Source organism: Erythranthe guttata, chromosome 14 (genome assembly GCF_056151865.1).
Source record: "Erythranthe guttata isolate IM_541 chromosome 14, IM_541, whole genome shotgun sequence".
Classification (NCBI taxonomy): domain Eukaryota; kingdom Viridiplantae; phylum Streptophyta; class Magnoliopsida; order Lamiales; family Phrymaceae; genus Erythranthe; species Erythranthe guttata.
The window spans coordinates 7275994-7293002 of record NC_142546.1 but is presented as its reverse complement, the minus strand read 5'-3'; the positions used below and the strand labels follow the sequence as shown (position 1 = coordinate 7293002).

Here is a 17009-nt window from a genome sequence, read left to right as displayed (position 1 = left end):
AGAGAGAGAAACCCAGATGGAATCAAGGCTCACGCAGTCGGAAATGGACGCAGTTCTGCAGCTGATTCAACTCAGCGGCAACTCGGGCGGCGACTCGGGCGGCGACCACGATTTCCATGTATTCTGGATGAATATTCCGGCAGCTGGCGGCGGTGGAGGAAAACGCGACATCAAATTAGAAGAAGAAGAAGAGAGAGAAGAAAGCGTGGGCGAAACATCATGGTCAAATCAAGAAAAGCTGTCGGAAGATGATGATGATGATGATGAAGCTTTGCCCCGAAGAAGAAGAAAAATTAGGTCAATTGTTGATATTTACAGAAAAACCCGTCCTTTCATCAAGAATAATCGTCTTTACAAAAGGCCCAAGATTTGATTTTTTTTTTCTTTTTTTTTTGGGCGATTAATTTTTCTGATCTTTTTCTCTAGTTTGTGTATATATATATATATATGATGGGTTTTCTTTTTTCCCCTTTAATTATGATTATAATAATTAATTGTATTATCTTTATGATAATTGCATACAGAGCTATATGTATATATAATCTTGCTTATAAAAAGATTTGAGCTAATTGCAAGTCAGAATTTTCCAGAAACATATTCATTAACAGAAGTATACTATATACACATACATTTATAGGAGGGTAAATTACGAAAAAAAACTCCAGTTTGGGTAATTGCAAACCCTCTAAAATATAAGGTTTTTTACACGTCGTTCTTATGGTTTTAAAATTAAAAAAATCTTCTAGTTTATATGAAATATTATATGATTTGTACTTGTTTTGTGCATAAATGCAGTTTTTCCGATACAATCTGATATTTACAAGTCAATCGACACATCTTACGATCGTCGAGCTCGAAATGGAGTAAAAACGAGTATAAATTGGAGATATTTTACATAATCTAGAAAATTTCAATAAATTTAACATCGTAATGACAGATGTGTAAAAAGATTCATAGTTGAGGTGGTTGATATTAGCCTAACATGAGAATGTTTTTTCGTAATTTGACATTATCTCAATGGTCGCCGTAATTTACCCTATATATAAATAGTTTATGTATTGTATATACACATGCAACACGCATGTGTGTTTGCTTGTAATATATATATGTATATATATTGTCTATTATACATACATAAAGATTTTTATTTTGTTTGTTTTATTTATGTTTCGCTACAAAAACGGGGAAAACGTGTAGTCTGAATTGTAACATGCTGGTTTGTGCAGTTGTCTTGGCGAAAAATATCGGAAGGTAGATGTCAATTTTCAGATTCTCTTTTCAATTATTAATTTATATCTATTTTTTTCATTTAATTATCCATATGTTTAGGTTTTATTACAAGAGTAAATCAATAAAATTATTATATGTGGCTTTTACAGAAAAATAAAAACTCGAGAAGTAGTTGTTTGTTTCGAAAGTTAATTGATTAAAACCATATAAACAAGATCGTAATAGAATAAGTTAGCAACTGATTAACAAGAATTGTGGCGTCTTCGGACGATAAAAGTCGATCTACACTTTCACCGGTGGTCCATTCACCAAGTTCTGAAGCATTTTTTTTCCTTTTCAAATTTCGAAGTAAATGGCAATGACACAATAAAACACATTTTCGAACCTAATAAATTGTAAAATCAGTGCTCAAGCTGAAAAACATATTCAGTGAGGCGCTGTAATTTACTCGGATCCAATTTCTGTTCTGTCGCAACTTTATGCTTCCTCACAGTCATCGTTTGCGATTCAGAATCCACAGTCCAACCTCTTTGCACTGCATCTGTATATAAAGCAAAAAACACAATATTATGACAAGTCAGCAGCTGTAACTCTTGACTTTCTGTGAATAACGAACGTTAAAAATAAAAAATAAATAAATAAATAAATCCCGAAGTTATCGCCTAATAGAAATATATTAGATTATTTCAAAATTCGCAACGGAATATGTACAAGTACAGGGACTTACAGTTTGCAGCGTCCTCCTCTGTCATACCAAGGAAAACAGCTGTATCTTGAATGCTTATTGTTGAATAAGCCGAAACCAGCAATTCGAACATCCTTTTAGTGTAAAGTTCTGCAGTAAATTCGAATAATAGTAACTACAATAAAAACTACTAATTCCAAAAAGTCATCGTATTTAATACAACCGCAAAACTGAAATATAACAGGTCAAAGTGTCCTATAGAACCACCCAAAATGTAGTCATGAACTAGATCCGATGCTAGGTACGAGGTTTCGATTCTTGATCTCTAAATAGAAGTCTGGTAAATTGGTAAGGACAAGTAGTAGCTTATATAAAGGGATCTTCATGATTAAAACTTTAACATTTTATGCTCCCGTGATGAATCACAACCCCTATTAAGATATGCTAAGAGGCTTTTCTTTGCTGTGCAACCGGCATTTCAAAGTTAGAGTTTTTCTGCAGGGTATTCAAGAAAACGCAATGAAGAGGATAAATGTGTTGAGTAATCATATTTGTGCTACGTTTTAAATTTCCCAAGTAGTTTTAGCAGGTGTAAATTGTGTATATTATCACATTTGGGCACGAGAAACAGGAAATCCATGTAGATCCAGAAACGGCAAGAAAGAGAATTGTGAGATATAAAAACAGGAATTATTGCCAAGTGTTTCTCTGGTTCATATTCGTTTCAATATTCTTCACATGACTAAGGTTGAACTTAATTGCTAATTGTTTCGAGTCATTCAAATTTTTGGGCTTTGGTAACTCCCACCTTTTTCACGTAATTCCTTTGGATGTCAAAATCATGTTATCGTCGTTTATTCTGAATAAAAGAAACACCAACAAACTTTCATGAATCTCAAACTAATCCAAATAAGCTTCTTATATATCTTCCATCCGTCTATAAAGTATATATTCGCTATGTGTACATATGTTGGACTCAGATGATTAAAGAAATAACAAACTCCTTCGTAAAATCGCATAGATGACCATTAGTGCTGTGGATAAATATTAGAAACTAAACCACAATTATTCGTATTATACACTGCAGTTCGATATCAAATTGTGTCTTTATCTAAGAAACAAAACGGCATAATTTGATATAATTTTCGAGGTTGTGGCATAGCAAAATCACAGAGGCAAAACACCTCATCAGACAATCGAGCCAATAGCTCTACAACAACAATAAGCAATGATATGCACACGTATTAAAAAATCAAACTAATCAACACGAATGCCTGAAAATACTAACCGGAAAAAGCTGCAACGATGCCCTGAGTCTGTGCGCTCCAGCTGAACTCTCGAATGGCTTCATGAACGCCGCCGTAATCTTTCATCCAAACCCTCTGCCCAATTTCCCAGACAGCCTGTAATTCCGGCTGGCCCTCTTTCACCGCCACCGGTATCTTCTTCCACAAAAACCTCGCACTATTACTGTAATATTAACAGTTAAAAAAAATCGAAAAAATCAGTCAATATCATCATCCAGCAAAAAACACGAACCCCAAAGCACAAATAAACTGAAAAATATGTATAACATTACATGTCATTGATATAGATGTGGCCTAGGAGATGAACGGCGTAGGGCCACTCGTCTTGAAAAGCGACGCCCTCCGATGCAACCTGTGGTCGAATGTAGATGCAAAAAAGGAGCGGAGATAATAAAATTAAATAAAAAATAAAAAAAATTAAAAAGAAATTAGGGTTTGCAAGGGGGTAATTGGGGAAAACGGAGATGTAGAACAGGGGGAAAAAGGGAAGTGATTACCTGAAGCATGAGATTGTCGCATATGTCGGCGATCTTATCGTATGATTTGAAGGCCAGAGCTTCGTTCAGAGCGGAGGTATCCATCAATGGCGGAAGGTGGAGTTTTCTTCTTCTTCTTCTGTAGGGAATTTTTTGTCTGTAGTGGGAGTGGTGGTGTAAGCCGGGTCGTGGTGAATACGGGTAGTGCTGGAAATATGGGCTGATGGGCCATATTTATACCCAACCCACAAATCCACAATAAATAAATAAAGGGTAAATTACAACCAACCCCTTGAGGTATGGTCAATTTACGAAAAACCTCTCTTGTTTGGATAATTACATCGACTCCTTCAACTATGATTTTTTTCTTACACCTCCACTCTTATGGTGTCAAATTCGACATACTCATCTGGATCTCGTGGATTGTGCTCTAGTTTGTACTTGTTTTGTGTAAAAATACAGTTTCTGATGCATCACAATTTGATATATACAAGCCAAAAAACACATATTATGATCATCTTGCTTCAATATGTGGAGTTCGAATGGGATAAAACGGGTGCAAAAGTGATAATATTCCATATAATCTAGAAGATTCCACTAAATTTTATAGTTGAGGGGTAGTTGTAATTACCCAAACAGGAGGGGGATTTTTGTAATTTGACCATACCTCAGGGAGGTGGTTGTAATTTACCCATAAATAAATAAATTATATTGTTCTCCAAATTAAAAAAAAATAAAAATTAAATAAAAATCCATTGAGTAGAGTTTAACCTTTTTTAGAAGAAATTAGCTCTTCAAACATTAAATTGTAATAAAATGTTAATTTGACAGTTTACGTACTTAGAACTAGAAAAGATTACTTGTTCTTGTTTGTTCGATTTCCCATCTCATAAAAGTCCATTTTATTACTTGTTAACGTGCGCTTGCATATGTGAAAATTTTCCAACAGCACCGAACATCTTATTATATATTCTAATCTTATTCTAATTAATTCAATCCATTGCATGCCATCAGATTGAGTATAACAAATCAATAATTGTGATCCGGTCTAATTTTGACCTGTCGAAGAAGCCCAAGCCCAGTTAAGTGCAGCCCAGATGATCAGGCCCGATTAAGGCTCAAAGACACAATCAGGGAGGCCCAATACCACAACTATCAAATAGACCGCCGAGGTACAAAACCCACGAGATGTGCTTGCGGGATAGTCTTGCGAGATATTTCCACGACTAATAGAGTAGGCATTACGTCGGCATCTCGAAAGTAAAAGTAGGGGACAATTATGGGACGTGAAGGATGGGTGGCAGGCTTGAACTGATGGAGGAGCAGTAAAAAGAACCAATAAGAACTTGCCACGTGGTCGAATAGACAGGAGGATGGCTTTTTTGTCTTGGGAATATAAACAAAGCCCAAAAAGGCCCCTATGGTAGTACTATATATACTAGATCATGTAAGAAGAAAGAGGGGGTTCGAACATCCAATAAAATTGGGCCATGCTTATTTGTTGTTCTATATACATTCTCAGTTATTTAATCCACATATCTTGTTTAATAAAATCTCTTGTGCTCACACAAGGTATGAACATTTGAACCTATAACAAAATCTAGTAATCTACAGAATAAAATAAAGGGTAATCTTATGTTATTGCATGTGACCAAATTTGGCACATCAAATTGTATCATTACATAAAATTAGATTTATATTATGTTACATCAGCTGAAATACACCGATCAGATTTTACCATTATTCATATTCACACATCTACGTTGGTGTCTGTAGAAAAACGATAAAAAAAAAATAAAAAAAAAATCCACCTTTTGTAACCTTCGGGTGTAGCATAGAAAAAATCAGGTGTAGCATAGAAAAAATCAGTTAGATTATATTAATGATTATCATTATCATAACATTATCATATGTAATTATCAATTAACTTCCAATAACAACTTTAAACTAAATATAAAAACAAGAAGTGGAAGTATATGGAAAGAACACAGAATCAAATATAATCCCAAAAAATAAAATAAAATAAAATAGAAACTCGTTAAAACTCGAAAACTGCTCCTCAATATACGCTATTCAAGATCAACTAAACTTTTGTTTCCGTTTTCTGGAGTAACTGGTTTCGTCAGTGGGAAAATTATATTCACTTTGTAAAATTCGACATTATATTCTTCTCTCTCTAGTTTTCTTTCTTCATCATTTCATGAGAGAGAAAGCGAATGAAAAAATCGAGCGGCGGAAGTGGAATAGATTACATTACCGAGTGATCGGTCTCTCTCTCTCTCTCAAACGGTGAGGCCGTCGAATCCACATTGCTTGTTTATTACGGTTTGCTTTCTCGGGCTAATGGCGATCGTACAATCCACCGATACCTATTCATACATGCATTCATATACATTATGCGTGAGCCGCAACAATAATTCTAATAAATTAAAACCAAGTAATTATCTCAAGAAAACAAGATCTACAATGCAACAGTCAAATAAGCTAAAGGCCCTTTCGATCGGTTTATTAAAGTAAAGATGCGATAAACAAGATTACGATTACATATATATTTATTTTCCGCATTATTGAAATGGTTCCGTAATACATGATAAAATTCTCCAATCCTAAGCATAATTCGGGGTTGTCGCCCCCGAATTAAATACTTCTGAAGGTGCAAATTTAGACCGGATGACCTGTTTTAATAGGAAAATCGGATGCCATAGGATGATTGACACGTGCATAGTTTAAATAAAAATATAATTAGGATTCTAATAATTCGAAGAAAAAAAAAGAAAAAAAAAAAACCAGAATAACCCGTAACCCCTCTAACCCTAATTATAATCCGCGTAATTTATTAATAGTTAAGACTTAATTAAAATTGCCACATGTCAAAAAATTAGTGGAATCCGATATATATTAAATATCGGCGCAGAATTTAAAATCAACAAAAATTCACGTAAAAATGAAACATAAACAATTAGGTGACCAATTTAGCAATTAAGGGTATCTGAGTATCAAAGAGACTTTAGTTATTAATGAGTTCAAGCCAGCTCATATTAGCAAAGACGATGCATGCGCATGGTAGCAGACCCCACAGCTCGACAAAAATACGGAAACAAACAAAAATGCACAGAAAACAGTGACCTTTTTTAATTTGTCCCCACGAAAATAAAGAAGAAAATTATTCGAGTTTAAAAATAGTAAATCAATAAATAAAAATAGAATAAAATAAATAAATAATGCTAACCTGCACCCCAGGCGAAGTGACACCAAGGATCCGGATCTTAGCTCCGACGTCACCCACAACCCGAAGCTCGACCCGGTCGTAGAGCGAAGCGTCCCTGACCAAATCGGCGGCGTTGGCTTCCAGCAAGCTGACCCGATCGACGGCGATGGCGGTCTCGACGCGGCGGACGCTGTGGGCGGGCTGATCGAACCCGGGCACGGAGCCCCACCCGAGCGGCACGCCGCGGTACATGACGGTGAACCTGGACTCGCGGTACTTGATTCCGACCTTGTTGTCGTTCGCCGCGGTGAACACCAGCCGGATGTTCAGGGAGACCGTCGCCGCGGCGGCGGCGGCGGTTGGACTGCCGGGATTGATGCCCATGAGCTGGACGGTGACTTGCTGGAGGTCGAATTCGGGCTTTTTAGGCTTCACGGCGAGGAGGACGACGAGTACGACGGCGAGGGTTAGGAGTGCGAGGAAGGAGAAGAGGAGGAATAGGCAGCAGCAGCAGCCGCGGAAGGAGGCGGAGGAGGATGACGACGACGGCGGAGGGTAGTAGTGGTACTGGCGGGCGCCGCCGTTGGAGGCGGCGGGGGTGGTGGTGGATGTCATTATTGAATTGGGTGAGGGTTTTGTTTGGTGGTGGAGAATTGGGGGAAGAGGGGAAAAAGGAGGGTTAAGCCCCCCACCACCACAGCTAACGGACTGTGGCCACCCTCTATTTGTTTCTCTCTCTAGAATTTTTAATTTTTGATTATTTTATTATTTTATTAATATTAAAGAAATGAGAGTTTTGTACGTTGCTTATATTGAGAAGAGAGAGAAAGTATCAACAGTGGCCTTGCTTGCTTGGCGGTCACAAAAAGCAGCAGCATGTGACAGTAATGATATGTTTACGTAATTATTAATTATTAAATTTATTATGTTTATATATATTGGAGATAACTTGGTTGAGGAGTGTAAATAAAGGTTTATTCCATTATCATATATAGTTGAATATTAGTACAAGGTAAAATTGAAATAGAATGAAATTTTATCGGAAATGCTATTCGCGGTTGCGTTTTTGCTATTCGCGGTTCATAAAAAATACTCTCTCTCTAAACCTCCAAAAACCCAAAAACCGCAAATAGCAAAAAAAAAAAAAAATTCGAAAAAGAAGAAATCAAGCTCGAATAGCCATTGGGCTTCGATTTTTTGAGGTAATTTCGACTAATTTCCGTAAAATATGCATTGCCCATGTCGTTTACGCAACCAATTTCATGTTTAAAGCGCCTACAAATCGAATTGTAGGGGCTTTTTTATTTTCGGAAATTACAAACTGCACGCCCAAGTTGGGCGGCCAAGGAGTGTTCAAACGCCCGATTCGGGCGTTTGAACACCCCTTGGCCGCCCAACTTGGGCGTTGGATAGTGCAGCAGACGCCTGGTTTGGGCGCGAACCAGGCGAGTGAACGCCCGGTCCAGGCGTTCACTCGCCCGGTTCACGCCCAAACCGGGCGTTCGAATTAATTTTTTTTTTAATTCAATTATATTGATATAATTAATTTAAAATATGTTTTATGTTTGTAGGATGTCTAGCTAGATGAAAAAATTAGGAATGGGAAAAGGAAAGGGTCCCCTGATTCGTCCTGCTGCAAATCCGGTGGAGGAGAGTACTGCGGAACGGGAGGGCAGAACGCACAACCATAATGTTACCAGTTCTAAACGTCGTGGGGAATGGACTGGTGCTTTTGTACAACCACGTATGACAATTGAGGAGGAGGAGGAGACAGAGGCAGAGCCCGAGCAGGACATGGATACATATATGGATCCCCACGAGGACGAGTACGATCCAGGACTACGTTTTCAGCAGAAGTATCAGTTCCCGGTGCCTGATTTGCCATCCGATGATGATGACGAGGATGGTTTGACTCCGCCTCCGCCTCCGGCTTATACAATGGCTGGTACTTCCGGTGGTTCTACTCCTGCCCCAAACCCGAGGTCCCGGCCCGGTCCAAAAAAAACTCTTCTACTCGACCGTGGAAGTTGATTGGTGAGACACCCGGTGGACCAAAATACCCTCATTTGATTCCGAGTTTTGGAGCTCATATTGCCTACGACATCTGGGAGGGAAAGGTAATACTTATTAATTTTAATAAATTTTGTTCAAAATGTTTATAGTTGATTTTTCTATTCTTAAATATCAATATATCTTCAATAGGGCCGACATATGCTGAAGTTGCGGTCTCATGCGAAGTCTACTTGGCCGGGCCCAGATGACTATTATAGTGTTTCACTACTGGAGAGTACCGGGTTGTATCACTTGCGTTATTGTTCGCTCCCTCAGCACAATAACCCGTTGATAGAGGCTTTTATCGAGAGGTGACAGCCAGACACCAACAGCTTTCGTTTGCCGTTTGGAGAGATGAGAATTACTCTCCAAGATGTGCACTATATCATGCATTTGCGAGTTAGTGGAAAGCGCCCTAAAGTTTGGATTGATAAGGCAGATGCGATTTATGCAGGTGCGAGAGCGTTCGGTGTTGAGCCCCGAGATATGGCGAAGTGGTATGGCGGCGGATCCCGGTTAGATGATTTGGATAAGATGTATGGCGACGATTCTTCATTTGCCTCCGAGTTTCGGGTACGAGCATATATTGCGTACTTGCTTGGAAAACTATTGTTTGTCGATAAGAGTGGATCGAAGGTGAAAGCAGACTTTTTCCCACTTTTAGAGCAGATCGATATGATTTCCAACTATTCCTGGGGTTCGGCTACATTGGCCTATTTGTATCGACAATTGGGCATGGCTACGCGAGCTGAGGCGGCGCAGATGGGTGGTTGTCTGACACTGTTAGAGGTAATTTTTAATTTTTAGTAACCCCTCAATTTTTTCTTTTATTAATACTCCAAAATGTTATGTTTAATATACCGTATCATTATTTTTATAGTGTTGGATATATGAGTATTTTCCGTGTTTCCGGCCTCCGATGGTTAACGCACATGTGAATGGAGAGCCCTGGTATAAGAGGTGGCAGGTGATACATCATATCCCTAAAGACGAGGATATACTTGTTGATTATCATCGACGTCTTGATTCTATACGTGCGTCAGATGTAAGTATCAAGATTTATCAAGTTTAAATAAATTAAGATTTATATATTTACTATGTTTATACATTTCTATTATTAATACATACGCACAGGTGAATTGGACGCGATTTGGAGTGAATGTGTCACGTGAAGTTGAAAAGACGGTTCATCACGGGACTATTCGATGGATGGATACGGTCGAGCCTTACATGCCCGATAGAGTTTTGCGTCAGTTCTTCGGCAGATTAAACCGTCGAACCCTATTCGTCCGCTAAAAGGTGCTAAGAGGGAGAGAAAATTAGCATCTTACAAAATTAGCTACGAGCCTGGCGATCAGATGTGGAATATCCCTCACACGCACATGCTTAGTGAAGATTATTATGGACATTGGGCGCGTCCGGCTTGGGAGTCGACACCGGAGTATTTGCCGTGGTATCTCGACCACACTCACGTCCGTATACATCCTAGTCTCGAATTTTCTTCGCCCGGGTATAATGGCAACTCATGCGCTGAGTCATGCCTCTGTGTGGAGTTGTTCCGCGGTCTACCTCTCGGGCGGTCTAGTACTGGTGGATCATTTATTTTCGTCGCCCCAGGATGCATTCGTTCAAAAACAACATCTGCCACGTCCGTGATCTCAATTTCTGAACGTTCACGCAACTCATCAATTAAACCGTCTAGCCTGCCAATAGCCCGTGACCTGTGATCGGGTACAGAACCAACACTTTCTTCTTGTCCAGGCCCGAATCCCGAAACCCATGTCCTCCAAAAAATGTGGACATCATCCGCATAAAACACACCACGTCGTGCATTCATCTTTGCGTCAATTTCATGTTTGCATAGGAGGCCAAGACATTTCCTCATGTAACAGACGCAACTGTCTATATCTTCATCCTTCTCATCGTCCAACATCTTCAGTGCAGAATGTGTTACAATTCCACTGGACAATATATTAAATACGGGCACATTAATCGTCTGCGCCCGAATCCGCTTTGACTTCGCAAATTCGGCCAGAATCTCGTTAAGTTGATCTTGTGATACTGTGCCCAAAATGTGTCAAAGCCACATGTGGACGAAGCCAACCATCTTTTCAATGCTCTATGGTTGTTCTCCACCCTAATTTGATTAAAGTAGGTTAAGTTTCAGTAAACAACATGACAGTGAGTTAATTATATGTATTTAACAACTGATAAATAAATACCTGCTTGTCGATGTATTTCCCAGATGAAAAACTAGATCCGTCCATGCTTTTACAAATTTCTCTTTGTATATCAGCCAAGTGTCTTGGAGGTACTCAATCAACTGTGGATGATTCGCGTAATCGTCCACTAAAACTCTGTAATTCCGGTAGAAATCTTCTTCAGACACTGATGTTACCAAAGTTTGCCACGGACCGACTACAAAAGCAAATCCTCGACGCCTACTATTGCCAAAACACTTTGAAGCACGACGCCCCACATTCATGTTAATGTGCCAAAGACATAATAGATGAGGCACAGTCGGAAATACATTCTCTATCGCCTTTAAGAGCCCTAACTCGCGATCAGTCACGAGTGTACTAGGTAGAGTATGTGGGGGGAAAGTCTCTTCAACCTTTGCAACACCCATGTATAATGTTCTTCATTTTCATGGCGCATAAAAACCACTCCAACAGTAAAAAAATTTCCGACCGGAGTAACACCAACAATCTCCAACAAAGGCAATTTGTACTGATTGGTTTTGTAAGTACTGTCAAGTAGTATAACGTACAGAAACTTACTTAACAATTCGACAGATAGAGGGTGAGCCCACATCAAATCGATAACTGCATGTGTCGTTTCATCTGTACGGAACCACTTGTAATAGTTATGCTCCTCAAGCAACCCAATCAAATGTTGCATCACTGTACGGTCACCCCTAGCTAATCTTCTCAATTTCGCCTTTTCATTGTATATTTGTTTCGAATAAGCATCGAGACCCAAGCCATTTTGTCTCAAGTTAGCCAAAATCTTCTTGGGCGGCACATGACTTTGTGAAAGATCCTTGATAATCTTCGACTCCGCTTCATTCAATGCACTAAGCCCATGCCCAGACATGTATATCGGAAAATGATTATGCTTCCCATATACTATTTTGAGCTCCCATCTATCGTCCAACCGCCGGTCTCCGACGATTTGAAAACCACATTTTATTTTTTTGCTACCAGACCTTTTCGAGGACGGCTCTGCGTTACTTTCTCGAGGCCCTCTGAACAGGTCACAAGTCAGACACACTTTCTTTATTTTGGGGGTACTTTTTCTAATTAATTTCACGAAAATAGCTCTTGCAACGGACCGAGCTGAAGCCACTAACTCGTCCCCCGAGTCAAACAATTGAGTTATTGTAAAATAATCGGTATGATCAACTTCAACTCTAGACGTATTATCCTGAAAAGAATATTAAAAAATTATTTAAAAAAAAAAAAAAAAAAAAAAAAAAACGGTTTAAACCGGACGCCCAACTCGGGCGCCCAAAGAAGCTGTGCACGCCCAAGTTGGGCGTGCAGTTGGCTGCCGGGCGCCCACATTGGGCGTCGAGCTGCCAACTGCACGCCCAACTTGGGCGTGTACCGCTTATTTGGGCGCCCAAGTTGGGCGTTTGGCCAATTTTTCGAGTTTTTCGATCGAGAAGACGAAATTTTTACCTCGTTAGATCCGCTATCACGATCTTCATCCGATGAGCTCATTTGTGTTCGTATATCACACCAACAAGAATGATTTTTAAGCAATTTCTCTTCAAAACCTTCTTTTTCTAGAGAGATAGAATATTTTAATAATAACCGCGAATAGCAATTTTGCAACAGCGAAAAGCAAGTCCCAATTTTATTGTATTGAACGAAAATGTGTGCTAAATTGTTTGGTTTAATTATTATATTAACGAGCCGAACTTTTAACAGCGATATCAAATTAGAGAATAGAATAGTCTAGTTTTATTTACCATATCTAGGGATGTGAACGAGTCGAGCGAGACTGTTGTGACAGACTCGAGCTCGGGTTCATTTTATCGAACTTGTCGAGTTTCTATTTTTTTTCTCGAGCTCGGCCCAAGCTCATTTTGGGTTCTTTTAAAAAAGATATTGTTATTAAAAAAGTATTTAGATTACAATAAAAAATTTACAAAATGAACAATAAATGTATTATATATATATATATATATAATATTTATATATTATTTAAATTATTTCTATAATATTTTATATTATTATACATTATTTAAATAAAATAAATAAATAAACTAAAAAAGTTAAGGCTCGCGAACAACTAAAAACAACTCGAGCTCGACTCGTCAAAGAGCTGGAAAAACTCGAGTTCAAGTTAGAACTTTTTTCGAGCCGGCTCATTGAGTTTAGATTCAGCTCAACTCGTTTAGCACCCTAACCGTATCTTGAATTAAAAGAAAAATAAAATCATTAGGTGATCCAAACTAGGGCCGAGCCCAATTGATCTTTATGACTGGGCTCAAATATAAAAATAGTTATATAATATAATTTGATCTTTTCGAGCCCAATTAAAATACATCTTTGGGGCCCAAGTTTAAAATATACAAAAAGAAAAAGAAAAGAATTTGCTCTCAAGACCCCAACAAAAGAAATTTAAAAAACAAATAGAATGAGAAATATATTTTAATCACTTTATTCACTCTTTTCGCTATAACTAATTCATGTTTGAGAAATTTAATAATATTGCTTAAATAATATTTTTTTTCAGGTCCGACTCGATGTAAAAATATTAAATTATTAGATCGGTTATTTAATATTTTGCTAGTACTTGGTAAGCTCGACTTTATTAATTTATAGAGGTTTAACTGTACTTGGTAAGCTCGATTAATTAGTCAATGATCAACCGATAATTATTACCCAAAATCCAGTCCACTTGGTCGTATTAACACGCTGTTGGACCGTCGTTTGTTACTAATTACTATCTAAGTTCGCTGCTAATTAATAGAAGGACCTAATCCACATTCAAATCAACACTTAATTATTCATTAATTAGTCGCCTTTGGACCCCAAAAAGTTTGATGCATAGCCCTTAGGTAATTAAATTAGTTACTTAGTTCAACATCTATATATTAAGCAATTAATGCATCTATAACATGAGTGTTCACTGGTCTATTTTATGCTACACCGCGTAGATTTTTATTATTTATATACACACAAACGCATACACATCCACATGGGTATGTGCAGATGAACAATAAAAATTTATCCAATATAACTTTCACTGAATGTTGCATAAAAATGACCGTGTTTTACTCACTCATGATCCAAAAAACAAACACACTTCATCAAAATAATTAATTAAAAATATGATATTTTATATATATAGATCCACATTTTCTTGGAAAACTAACTTGAACAAATCAAATAAAATCAAAACAAACATTTTTGCATAAATGTTCAAGTTCTTGAATTTAACAACAGTCAAGGCTTCACATGCCAAACTATTTAATAATTAATTAATTAAATGCTTTCACTAATATATAATGTCACATAGTCCACTCTATTCAGAAACAAAATTAATTACTGGTCACCACAATATTATATAACTTCAATATATAATCTATTACAAGTCCAAATAAATTTAAAAACAAAAAAAAAAAAAAAGACTTCGATTAAATTAAATTTCCGATTATGAATTATTCGGTAGGCGAATGGCGAATCGGGTAACTACTCGATTCAAGAACCCTAATTGTGCCACTTCCACTAGTACTCTCTCCATCTTGATGTGAATAAGGGCTTGTTTGGCTGTCCTTATTAATGAGTGAAGAAATAGCTGCAGCAACTGCAACCCTAAATTTAGGATCAGAAGCAATTGCACTCACATTTTCAGCCAACAATGATGATGAGTTATTACCACCATTTTCTTGATGCCCTAACTCTTCCACTAGTCTATTAGGGTTAGGAAAAAGTTGCCCGATAATCGAATTTCCACCGAAATTCGGTTGCTTAGGCAGCCAATTGGAATACGCCACATGGGCCATGGGGTTCGAGGAGCTACCGCCATTTTTTGTGGGATCATGGTAATTATTATTAGGGTTTAGGGTTGATCTTAGGTTTGGTGAGAAAAGAGGGGTATTATTGTTATTATTATTATTAATAATGTTGTAATAAGGGAGGAAATTATTTGTTTGGTTTAAGGTTGATGATGGGAGTAAATAATTTCCGTCGGTGTTCGAGAAATTGGGATTGATGTAATTGGTCGAGTCGAACATCGTACAAGAGGATAGAGAGCTTGATGTTGTTGTTGATGCCATTGCGGTTGCGCCTACTGGAAGTGGATGGTTGTGGGTACCTTCGTATGTTGTGATCAGTATCGACATGTCTTCTAAACATCTTTGTACCTATATTAATATTTATTTATTATGTATATATACATGTCGTGTATGTATAGTTTGTTATTCACATTAGTTTGCCAATCAAGAAAAATTGAAGTACATAATACTTTTCACAAATTTGGAATAGTTATTTATCATATATCTATCTTGTCACATATAAACTTCTAAACATCTTTGTACCTATATATATATATATAAATGGAATTGATATATATTCTTTTTTTTAGACCAAATATTATTAGTACTTTTTCAATGACATAAAACCATAAATAATAATTATATTGGCATGTTCTTGATTTCAAACACACACGCACACAAGAATTTATAGGCAAATTTAAAATATATAAAAAAAAAAAAAAAAAAAAAAAGGTATATACCTGTTTCCTGACGGGGCAACCGGGAGCAACGGTGCAACGATAGTATGCTCGAGGGCACGGATTTCCTTTAGCAATTTTTTGTCCATACTTTCTCCATTGACATCCATCATTCATCTATATATACATATTCATCACATAACAAAATAAAAAAAAAATCAGAAGATCGATACCGATGTAATAATTCTAACTCGATTTACTTATCGAACAAATATCAATATGAAATATAAATAGAAATGAAGGACAAGAACTCACAGTGGCAGCTTCACACCTTGCCCTAACAGAAACCCTAGCTCTTTTATTATTCGCCGGAGAATTGATTAAATTATTATTATTATTGCTAATTATCTGTGGCTGATTATTATTATCATGGCCTTGTTGTAATATTGCTCTAAACCCTCTCATCCGATCCAATTCCTCCCTTTTCTCGTTCGTTTCCTCTTCGACTCTACTAATACAACTGCTCGAAACCCTCAAAGATAACCCTAATTCATCGTCTTCTCGTTTATCATCGTCGTTTTCCTCGTTATTCGTCGAATCTTGTTTTTGATCATCCAGCAACAAAATCATATTGGGATTATCCTAAATCAAATAAATATAAATTAATAAAATATGTATATAAATATATAATTCTTAATTAGTATATTATTTTTATAAGTTAATTATATATATATACATACCTTTATGTGATTACTTTCTTGAATAATGGCAAATTGTGTCTGAAGATGAGTGTACTCTTTCATCGTTTTCTCGACTGCGGTTCGTAAAATCTTGTTCTCTTCCTTCATGTGATCCATCCTCTTCTGCAGAACAGATAGCTGAAAAAAAATGGACTTAATTCTAATTAATTATTTAGTTAACTAACTTAATTTATTTTCAAGAAATTATACATACAACATGCATGAGTACTGTGTGTGTGTGTTTTTTTTCTTGGAAAAAGAACTAATAATTAATAATAATAATATATAATACCTCATCGGTGATGCTGAGGCCCTTATCATCATCAGTATCAGTATCAGAAACACGATTTACAGATTGTTGTTGCGGATCGAGGTTCGATGAAATTGTGCTTTGATCAAGATTGTTGTTTGGTGATTGTTGATCTTGTGCATCCAGTTTTAGTGACAGATCAATTTCCATTACTGCACTTTCTTCTTCTTCTTCTTGATATCTTCCCATATAAATATATATAGAGAGAGAGAAAAAAAAGAGAGAGATATAGATACAATCTTCTCTCTGTATCTGTCTGGGCACAGAAGTCAATTCTTTGTGGTCCGAAATAAAACGAGTTAATAAATAGTAGT

At 37.1% G+C, this 17009-nt stretch overlaps 3 protein-coding genes across 3 annotated transcripts; all 3 read right to left on the bottom strand.

The window, feature by feature from the left end:
* Positions 1–1405: 1405 nt before the first annotated feature.
* On the bottom strand, positions 1406–3925 carry COP9 (COP9 signalosome, subunit CSN8). Its single transcript, XM_012984332.2, has 5 exons — positions 3720–3925; positions 3495–3574; positions 3204–3385; positions 1958–2065; positions 1406–1771 (listed from the first exon to the last, which is right to left on the bottom strand). Exons 1-5 carry the CDS (start codon positions 3801–3803, stop codon positions 1632–1634), a joined length of 594 nt encoding a protein of 197 aa, XP_012839786.1. The 5' UTR covers positions 3804–3925; the 3' UTR covers positions 1406–1631.
* Positions 3926–5626: 1701 nt separating this feature from the next.
* LOC105960161 (uncharacterized) lies at positions 5627–7695 on the bottom strand. The gene is made up of 2 exons (XM_012984333.2): positions 6928–7695; positions 5627–6067 (listed from the first exon to the last, which is right to left on the bottom strand). Exons 1-2 carry the CDS (start codon positions 7519–7521, stop codon positions 5981–5983), a joined length of 681 nt encoding a protein of 226 aa, XP_012839787.2. The 5' UTR covers positions 7522–7695; the 3' UTR covers positions 5627–5980.
* A 6683-nt stretch (positions 7696–14378) lies between these two features.
* On the bottom strand, positions 14379–17009 carry LOC105960130 (WRKY transcription factor 72A). The gene is made up of 5 exons (XM_088814033.1): positions 16678–17009; positions 16386–16523; positions 15961–16287; positions 15709–15822; positions 14379–15337 (listed from the first exon to the last, which is right to left on the bottom strand). Exons 1-5 carry the CDS (start codon positions 16882–16884, stop codon positions 14633–14635), a joined length of 1491 nt encoding a protein of 496 aa, XP_088670159.1. The 5' UTR covers positions 16885–17009; the 3' UTR covers positions 14379–14632.

What these genes read in the sequence shown, in the direction of transcription:
- COP9 (XM_012984332.2), bottom strand. Translation starts at nt 3,803, where the DNA reads ATGGATACCTCCGCTCTGAACGAAGCTCTGGCCTTCAAATCATACGAT. An exon ending in CATCGTTGCAGCTTTTTCCG is followed by an intron (nt 2,066 to 3,203) that starts GTTAGTATTTTC and finishes AATTTACTGCAG; the next exon opens with AACTTTACACTAAAAGGATG. An exon ending in AGAGGAGGACGCTGCAAACT is followed by an intron (nt 1,772 to 1,957) that starts GTAAGTCCCTGT and finishes CTTTATATACAG; the next exon opens with ATGCAGTGCAAAGAGGTTGG.
- LOC105960161 (XM_012984333.2), bottom strand. Translation starts at nt 7,521, where the DNA reads ATGACATCCACCACCACCCCCGCCGCCTCCAACGGCGGCGCCCGCCAG. An exon ending in TCACTTCGCCTGGGGTGCAG is followed by an intron (nt 6,068 to 6,927) that starts GTTAGCATTATT and finishes ATGTATGAATAG; the next exon opens with GTATCGGTGGATTGTACGAT.
- LOC105960130 (XM_088814033.1), bottom strand. Translation starts at nt 16,884, where the DNA reads ATGGGAAGATATCAAGAAGAAGAAGAAGAAAGTGCAGTAATGGAAATT. An exon ending in CAAGGTGTGAAGCTGCCACT is followed by an intron (nt 15,823 to 15,960) that starts GTGAGTTCTTGT and finishes ATGTATATATAG; the next exon opens with ATGAATGATGGATGTCAATG. An exon ending in GTTGCCCCGTCAGGAAACAG is followed by an intron (nt 15,338 to 15,708) that starts GTATATACCTTT and finishes ATATTAATATAG; the next exon opens with GTACAAAGATGTTTAGAAGA.